The 10,205-nt window shown below is 37.5% G+C and overlaps 1 protein-coding gene and 1 pseudogene across 1 annotated transcript; one reads left to right on the forward strand and one right to left on the reverse strand.

The window, feature by feature from the left end:
• Positions 1-316: 316 nt before the first annotated feature.
• Positions 317-1,450, reverse strand: LOC100939777 (histone H2B type 1-A-like). The gene has a single exon (XM_024248408.3). The coding sequence runs from the start codon at positions 1,263-1,265 to the stop codon at positions 882-884; it is 384 nt and encodes a 127-aa protein (XP_024104176.1). The 5' UTR covers positions 1,266-1,450; the 3' UTR covers positions 317-881.
• Positions 1,337-6,582, forward strand: LOC112133800 (histone H2A-beta, sperm-like; annotated as a pseudogene).
• The last annotated feature ends 3,623 nt before the right edge of the window (positions 6,583-10,205 follow it).

The raw sequence follows: 10,205 nt of genomic DNA on the forward strand, positions 1-10,205 counted from the left end.
ACAGAAATATGTAGGAAGTAAAATTACCATATATTGAGAGATTGAAGTGGATGGAGGTTGAACAGAGACTGTTAGGGAAAAAATACATTTCTGGCTTGGACAACCATGTGAATAGGGTGGTACTCATGGATATAGAGAATGCAGAAGTTCAGGAACAGTTCTGTTGGGATCAACTGGAAATCCCTATGGAGAGAATTCTTAAGGGGCTAAGCAACATAAGAACTGTGATACTGAGTAAGCAGTTTACTGGAGTTCACAAAGACGCAGAAACCTTGGGCTTTGGACCTCAAATTCCAGCAGTTCAAGGGGAGTTAGCCTGATCACTTTTCATAATGTGCAAGAAAAGGAGTGTAAAAAGCACAAGAGATGCTGCAAAGAGAGCTATTCTGTTTACATCTACAAGGTGCTGAAGCAGGTCCACCCGGACTTGGAGGATGTTTTGCACACATTATGGCCAAAGTCAAGAAAAAGCAAACAGCCTAATGCTCAGTGCCAGACTTCCCTAAGTGGGGAGCTCCAGGCCTTTTTTGCTGTCATCGTAGAGGGTTTGTAGTAGAAAACGTCTTGACAAAAGGCAAGCCATATTTCCCCATGGCACTGTCCACAGAAAGAATATCCCCATGAACCCAGGATTATGGGAGCTCCCATTTAATTGCCTCGGCTGTGAGATTTTAGCTTTTACCAATACTGCTGCAGATACAGTTGATTAATGCAAAGTTTAGACTTAAAGTTAACCATGTTATGCCTAGTCTAGGAAAAAATTATCTGTCTGGCAATGAGGCATACTCTATAATAAACATTCTACAGCCCTATTAGAAACTTTCATTGGCTCTTAAAAGAGCCTTTGGTTTGTGGAGCTCATCTGCTGGCTGGATCATGTTTTACTTGGAGCTGGTATACTTGGTGACAGCCTTGGTGCCCTCCGACACAGCATGCTTGGCTAGTTCCCCGGGCAGCAGAAGGCTCATGGCCGTCTGGATCTCCCTAGAGGTGATGGTCGAGCGCTTGTCATAATGTGCCAGGCGGGAAGCCTCACCGGCAATGCGCTCAAAAATGTCACTAACAAAAGAATTCATGATACTCATGGCCTTGGAAGAGATTCCAGTGTCCGGGTGGACCTGCTTCAGCACCTTGTAGACGTAAATAGAATAGCTATCTTTGCGGCATCTCTTGCGCTTTTTGTCCTCCTTCTTTTGAGTTTTAGCGACTGCCTTCTTGAAGCCCTTTTTGGAAGTGGTAGTCCCCTTTGAAGCAAGCTCCAGCATGTTTATCTTCCAAGTTCACGGGGAGATCACTAACTGATGTTTGACTGGAGCGAAGCATGATATTTATAGGCATGGCCCTCAACCTACGTCATTTGCATCCAACATCTGATTGGATATTAGGTAGAGTATGTAAATAAGGCAATAGCAGTAAGGTTCTCTGATTGGATAGATGGCTGTCAGCCAATCAATCAGATAATCCACAATCTGCTGTCAGACTAGAAATACGCTGAGTACCCGTTTTAACGGGTGTCTTTTTCCGTTATAACTTTTAGTTTTGGGCTATGTCTTAGACTAGGGAAGCTCGAGGGAAAGGTACGCGCTATTCATTCAGAGAGGTTCTGCAGTTCCCCGTGGGCGGTGTCAGCCGGCTGCTCAGCAAGGGCAACGATGCCGAGAGGGTCGGGGGCTGCACGCTAGCGTACCTGCCGGCGGTTCTGGAGTACCTGGCCTCCGGCACCCTGCAGTTGGCGTCGGGACAAGAAGAAGACCCGCATCATCCCGCGCCACCCGCAGCTGGCCATCCGCAACGACGAGGAGCTCAACAAGCGCTGGGCCGAGTGACAATGGCTTAGGGTGACGTTTTGCCCAAAATCCAAGCTGTGCTGCTGTCCCAAAGGATTGGGAGCCATTACCACAAAGTCCAGTATGAATAACCACGCAAGTTGTAAAAGCCAGCGAAGTGACTTGAATGTCTAATGTCTAGAAGAAACAAAAACAAAAACAAAAAAATCCCCAAAGCTGAAATCAAAGGCCCTTTTCAGAGCCACTCAATTTCTGAGAAAGAGCTAGTTTACAAAAGGATTACAAAATGCTGTTTCGTCAATAAGACTACAGCTTTCGTAAACAGGACTCAGAACAGTTCTGGTTATTGGGGTATCCGAAGCAGTTTCCTTTCATACTCGGTAGTATTGACAGCAGAACTTGATGTTTCTGGGTGGAACTGTTTCAGCACCTACTTCAGGTAGGCAGAGCAGTGATTATAGCAGGCTCCTGGAAGGGGAAATGCCATTCTTCTTGGGAAAATGAACAAACAAATTAGGACGTCATTGTGACACCCTATGTAATTCCTGAGAAAAATAATGTGAAGATGGGGAATCCTATTTTGGGGGTTGAATTTTAGTTAGAGTGTCGAATTAGACTAAATGATTAGAAGCAAAGGAAGATTTGTAAACTTGCGGCTTTCAGCACAACTCTTGTTGGGAGACTGTATGGACATCAGTCAAGGAATGGGCATATCTAAACATACTCCTAGGGCGCATGTTTTCTTCTGCCAAAGAATTACCTTCCGAGAATTCTAGGATGGTTATATGTCTAGAAGAACGTAGCCATGCCATGTTAATAAACCAAAAGATAAAAGGTACACACAGATATGTGATACCTTACTTATGTGAAAGTGCCTAATACACTACAATAAAGTTTATAATGTTTATAAGGTTTATAACCTACACATTAAGATACAAACCTATAATTAGGCTTTGGTTTGAGATATAATGGACACACTGAGATATAAATATGTTCATACTTATAAATACTAATATTTATAAGTATAAAGATACTAATATTTTAGTATGTGGGTTATATCTCAAACCAAAGCCTAATACTGTGTGTGTGTATGTGTGTTTATGACAGAGTATTGCTCTGTCGCCCAGGCTGGAGTGCAGTGGTACAATCTCACTGCAACCTCCACCTCCTGAGTTGAAGTGATTCTCCTGCCTCAGCCTCCCGAGTAGCTGGGATTACATGCACGTGCCGCTCTATCCGGCTAATTTTTTGTGTTTTTAGTAGAGACGGGGTTTCACCACGATGGTTAGGTTGATCTCAAACTCCTGACATCAGGTGATCTGCCCACCTGGGCCTCCCAAAGTGCTGGGATTACAAGTGTGAGCCACTGCGCACTGCCAAAAGTTATTTTCTTCACAATGCTTGTGTCCATAAAATTATTACCCTAAACCTATAGAATTAAATAAATATAAGAACTATTTGTTGAAAACAATTATTAAACCTCCTGAGAACTTAATTTAGATAGAGATATTTAGGAATTGTTTTAAGGTTACAAGGACATAGTTTAAAAAAACCTATGTTAACATATTTGAAAATATTGAAGAAATGTAAGAGTTTCTGAAAAAATAGAAATTGCTTAAATTAAACCTAGAAAGCAGTGAGGATTAAGATGAACGGGGAAAAAAATGAGGTTACCAATGAGCTAACATCCTCAAATATCAGCCTTCTTCCTAGACATTTAAGAAAAGGATAAATCTACAGCCAACGAAGTGGTTTCAAATTATTAAAAAAATCCCAAAAGTGAATGAAGAAGGCATGCTACTAAGTGCAGCACATTCTCAGTTATAAGTAAATATACACAAATCTTCCCTTAAATATGAGCAATCAACTCTGGTAGCCAATTAAAAAGTTAACAGTGATAAACCGGGATCCATCTACGAGTGTAAGGATGTTTGAATGCTGAGTAAAATGCAAACCTGTTTGCTAAAGGAAAAATAAATCTTAAACTCAGTAGACGCTTAAAAGGCATTTGTTAATATGTTTAGATGGATAATCTTTGTTTCTTAGTGGAATACTAGTAGTTGTTGTTAGAGGACTTTTAAAATCACTGTTATTTAACAATGTTCTTTATGATTAGACAAATCTTTAAAAAGGGTATTAAAAAGATTCTCCCATACCAGTAGAAGGAAAATAAAATCAGATTTAAGTAACATCTGCAGGGCAATGCCCCACAATTAACTGGGAAATAATTATTGGAAATCAACAGTTCTCCTCAGAGCCATACACCCTTTCAGAAAAAGACCTGTGATCAAGTTTCAAAAAATATCATTTCAGTAACTCACTTATGTTCAATGTAGTAATTGCAGCTGCTTCAAAATGATGGCATTAATCTGTCATCCTTAGTTCATGCAGATTGTATTATATGACAAGGAATTTTAAAAAGTGAAACAGAACATTTCTGGTGAGTGTTGGCTGTTTTTCATTTATACATTCAGAAAGCCATAGTAAACATTTGCTAAAGGAAATGACAATATTCTACTGTAATTATACTGTGGAAAATAGGGAATGTAGGGGGATTAAAGACAAATGAAGTGGACAATGAGCAAGGACACATAATACTTTGTGTTAAAGCCCAGAAGAGACATAAGTACATCTGATTACCCTCTAAAGTGGGTGAATGAGGAGCAGAGAGATTAAGTGAGCAGTCATGCTCTAATGCAGTCTGTTCTGCAAAAGACCAAACAAGGGAACTGTCTTACTGCTGTAACACATCACAAACTCCTAATCTGGAAACATCAACATTGACTGAATTCAAGTACCCAAGCTGTACAGTAGAGCTAAAAGTTTTTTCACTTTTTTTTAACTACAACAAACATTTAAGAAATACCTTTCATTGCATGACCAAAGTCACAGTTAGGGAAACATGTACATACCAAGAGCTAAAACAAGTTTTCAAAAACAATATGCTATGGTGGAAGCATTCTGACATTACTTTCTAAATTATTGTGTTGTGTTCTATTGTTTTATTGTATGTTCTATTTCACAAGTGGTTCATGACTTGCTCTTCAGAACAAGATTGGGATGATGAAAATGGTCAATCAGGGCAGTCCACTCTGCACTCAGGTTTAGTCAATAAAGGAACTGCACTCACTGGGGTACCATGATTGGTTCAAAGGTTGGGCATGCCACCCAAGCTGAGCCAGTAAGAATCTTTTCTGATATATTCAGACCTGGAGATTGAAGAGACATTTATAGGGTTGCAGGACAAATAAAAAATTTTAGAAAATTAATCCAGAGCTGCCAGGGGCTGAATCTCTTGCTCTTGGAGCACTTTAAAAAATAAAGGTGACATCAGAAATAAAAACTTCTGTGGCTGTTGAAAGAGAAGGTGGTGGGGGTGGGGTGGTAGGGGGAATGTCTGTGTATCTCAGATTCCACTCTCTGAGGACTTCGGTCCCAGCAGCTTTTCTTTCTAGTCTACGGTTACCCTAGAAGAGAACTGTTAATGGGCCCCACCCTTTCCTCCTTAATTTATCTCAATAATGAGTTTCTTTTGTAAGAACATCTGTCTGACAAATTTAAGCAAAAATTTTCAGCTTGACACAATAAAAACCCCTCCCCAAAATCATAGTCAATTAAATGTGTTTGGTCTTTAACCATGGCCCCGTATCTCAGTACTCATTTCGGTGAGACTAAATGGCTTTGTTCTTAATCAGGGTGTGCCAGAAGGGATAAATGAAGAATAAGGAAGAAGCATGAAATTAAGCTAAAAGATGGAATTTTTCTCTTTCCTTTAATACTGTAAAGCAATTAGAAGACAAATTTAGAGCCAAACAAGGGGTATGGCTGGTGCTTTGAGAAGATTTTTGGATCCTCAGAACATTTTGACTCCCTTCCATGGGGTCATTAACCCATTCCTTCCTTCTACTGTTAAGAACCCATATCAGACCAGTGGGATGGGCAGGTCTGACTCTCAGTGTCTTCTGTTACACCAAGATTCTCTTAAAATCCTGAAATTTATCAGAACTGGACCATATTTAACTAAATTGTTCTCAAGGTCTTTCTACACAGTAAAAATAAAATTAACACCCTATTATCTTTTCCATTAAATTGTACAAAATTACATGGTCCAACTGAACTCATTATGAAATCACATTTGCAAAAATTGTAACAGTGAGAAAATTATGACAGTGAAAGAGATCTGACCTAACCAACTTCATCTTGCTAGATCTTGTTAGATCTTACCTAACCAACCTCCAAACTGCCCTTGGTTATTTCTGGGCATGGGCCAAGCTAACTTTGGGAGAAATTTAGTTTATAGTTTAAGTTATAGTAGCCCTTCTCAATAAATTAAACCACCTTTGTAAAACTAATGAAAGCCTACCAGGTTAAGAGGATGAGAGGGTCTTAATTTGTAGTTGAAACATTATTCCATTACCAGCCATTATTCTATAGGTGACAAGATTTGCAACTTCTCCAATTAGCCTTGTAAATAATGTCATTAGTGTAGAATCTAAGATTGGATTTTTGGATGTCTTTTCAGGCTTTTGCATTTCTGATGACTGGATGGCCCCACTGGATCCATGACTCTTGGCTCAACTGGTCCTATGGCCACTACTCAGAAGTGGACTCAGCTTCAGGAAGGCCATTTTCCCTATCCCTATGATTGCTTTCTCAACCAATCAGCAGCACCCATTCCCTAGCCCCCTGCTTGCCAAACTATCTTTGAAAAACCCTAGCCTCCAAATTTTCGGGGAGGTTAGTTTGAGTAGTAATAAAACTCCAGTCTCCCTTCTAGCCTGTTTTATGTGTATTAAACTGTTTCTCTATTGCAATTTCCTTATATTGATAAATTGGCTTTATCTGGGTAGCAGGCAAAAGAAACTCATTGGGTGGTTACAACTGCTATTACAACCAGTAATATATGACCATCATATGGCACCCAAATAACATGATTTTGGAAATAAAAGTTACTGCCTTCCAGTGAAATATAACAATGTTACTAGATCACTGACAGTTTCCCCCTTTCAAAATATAATAACAAAATTAGGAATTCCTTCAAAAGAGTCTTCTCTACGATTGTTAGGACAGAGAAATATAAGTCCTACATTATATAAAGTGTTTCATTCTTAACATGTTTCTTCCGATTCCCCTTAATCCTAGACATTCAGATTCTACCTGGATTCTAGATTGGTATCTAAGATCAGGAGCAAGGCAAAATGTTCACTCACAGTTAAATTCAACTGTATACTGGAAGTCCTTGCTAGTACAACAAGGCAAGAAAAAGAAATTAAAGGCATATGGATTTGGGAGAAAATAAAACTCCCTATATTCACAGATGATATGATTGTTTGTGTGAAAAGTCACACTAAATCTTAAAAGTACCAGTAAAAGGAACTAGAACATCTAAAACTATTTTGAAAAAGAATAAAGTGGTAGGGATAAATGTAACCAAATTCAGGACTTATTATATAATATAGTAATCAACACTGTGTAGTAATGGCAGAATAGATCAATGGAACAGAAGAGAGAACACACAGATAGTCCTACACAAGTATGACCAACTGAGTTTTGACAAAGATTAAAAAACAATTTAATGAAGGAAGGATAGTGTTTTCAATAGCTGATGCTAGAGCAATAGGCAAAAATATGTAGGTTGACTTAAACCTTACACCTTGCCTAAAATTAACTCATATGGGTCATATCTTTAAATATGAAAAATGTAAAACTATAAACCTTTTAGAAAAAATATGTAGGAGAAAAGTCTTTTGAGTCTAGATGTATGCAAAAAGTTCTTAGATATGAAATCAAAACAATCCGGAAAAGAAAAAAAGAGTAAAAGCTTTTGTTCTGTGAAAGTCTCCGTGAAGAAAAAAATGACAGGCTGCAGACTTACAGAATATATTTGCAAACCATATATATGGTAAAATACTTGATCTATGTTAATATAAAGAATTCTCAAATCTCAACAATAAAAAACCAAACTATCCCAGTAAAAAATGAACAATATTCATGAAGAAACATTTCACTGCCAAGGACACACAAAGGGCAAACAAGCACATGAGGAGATGTTTAACATTAACGCTCATTAAGAAAGTGTAAATTAAGGCTAGGATGAGGTAACACTACACACCTATTGGGCAACTAAAATTAAAAAATTGACAACATCAAATGATGGCATGAATATGGGAAAACTTGATCTCCCATACATTGCTGGTAAAACTATAAAATGGTACAGATCACCTTGGGAAACATTTTGCAGTTTCTGTAAAATCAAAACATATACTTACAACGTGATCTAGTACTCCCACTATGGAACATTCATCCCAGAGAAATGAAAATGTATGTGTTTTAGTCAGTTTGGGCTGCTACAACAAAAATACTATAGACCAAGTGGCTTAAACAGACAAACAAAAATATTTCTCATAGTTCTGAAATCTGGGAAGTCTAAGATCCGGGTGCTGGCAGATCTCATCTCTGGTAAGGGAACTCTTCTTGGTTTGTGGATAGCCTTCTTGTATCCTCACGTGGCAGAGAGAGAAGAGAGATAGAAAGCAAGTTTTCTGGATTCTCTTTTCATAAGGGCACTGATCTCATTCATGAGGGCTCTACACTTATGACATAATTACATTCCCAAAACTCCACCTCCTAATACCATCACACTGGAAGTTAGAATTTCAACATGTGAATTGAGGGGACACAAACATATGAACTAAGGGACACAAATATTCAGTCTACAATGTTATGCTCACACAAAAATCTGTATGCATATATCCATAGCAGATTGTTTTTAATAGGTAAGCCTTAGAAACAATTAAGATGTCCTTTAATGAGTGAATGTTTAAACACACTGTGGTACATTTATACCATGAAATATTACTCAGCAACAAAAAAGAAAAGCTATTGGTATACAGAATGAGTAGAATGGACTTCTAGGAAATTATGTTGAGTAAAAATAAAGCCAATATCAAAAGATTACATACTGTATGATTCCATTTATATAACATTTCAAAATAAAGTCATAGGGATGGAGAATAACTTAATGGTTTCCAGGGGTTTGGGATGGTGAGGCCGAGGGGATAGCATGAGGTGTGGTTATTAAGGTGTAACATTAAGGAGATCTTTGTGATGATAGAATTGTTCTGTACTTTGATTGTGATAGTTACACAAATCTACACACATGATAAAATTATATGGAACTATTCACGCATTGTACCAATGTCACATGCCTGGTTTTGAAATTGTGCTATAGTAATTAAGATAAGGCCACTGGGATAAAATTAATGAAGGATACAGGGCACCTTTGTATACTAGCCTTGCAACTTCCTGTGAACCTATAATTATTTCAAAACAAAACGTTAAAACCAGCCCCTTTTAGCTACGAGGCAACAGTATAACTCATATCCATTAGTTACTAGGGAAAACAAAGCCAGAGCTGGAGAAATCTGGGATCAAATAACATTATAAAAATAAATTAAAATTTTATGAAGAGAAATGTAAAGTCACAGGCTGGAGCAGGAACTGACTGACATAAGGGAAGACAATGATCCTAAACCTTAGTTACATAAGAAAACTAAAATATGATCCACATTCTCCAGACAATGGAAAAAACAAACCAAACACTTGGGTATTTACAAGATATAACAACTTCAAGCATCTACAAAGTCATTTTTTTTTAAATTGGGTTTCTCAAATATTAGAAATTATTGATTAATATAAGTTATTTGTTGTATTACAACAGTTATTAGACTGAACTTCTAATTTCATTAGGAAAAGAATAAATAACCATGGGGGTGGTTCAAAATTACAATAAAATGTAAGTTGCAAAAAATTTAACCACCAAAGAATGGACTATATGGAATGCAAGATGCTGACGTTACTGATGAGCTCCTTTCTCAGAAAAGTGAGTTTATTCTCAGATTTTTATAAAGATAATTCTGAAAATAAAATGGTTCAAAAAATGAATCTCAATTCTAACACATTAAGAAAATATATAAAATATCTGCACTTCCATGTTAATTATAGCATTACTCACAATAGCCAAGAAATGGAATCAACTTAAGTGTCCATCAATGGATGACTGGAATTTAAAAATGTGCTATATATGCACAGTGCAATACTATTCAGCCTTAAAAAAGGAAATCCTGTCATTAGCAGCAACGTGGGCGAACCTGGAGGATGTTAAGTGAAATAAGATAGGCATAGAAAGAAAAATATCACATGTTCTCAGTCATATGGGGGAGCTAAAAAAGTTGATCTCTTGGAGACAAAGTAAAATTATGGTTACCAGAGACTGTGAAAGGTGGAGGAGGTGGTAGGGAATGAAGTGAGGTTGGTTAATAGGTAGAAAATAAAAGGAATAATTTCTACCATTTGATAGCACAGTAGGATGACTACAGTTAATAATCACTTATTATATATTTTAAATTAGCTAGAAGA

The sequence above is a fragment of the Pongo abelii genome, chromosome 5, assembly GCF_028885655.2.
Source record: "Pongo abelii isolate AG06213 chromosome 5, NHGRI_mPonAbe1-v2.0_pri, whole genome shotgun sequence".
Taxonomy (NCBI): domain Eukaryota; kingdom Metazoa; phylum Chordata; class Mammalia; order Primates; family Hominidae; genus Pongo; species Pongo abelii.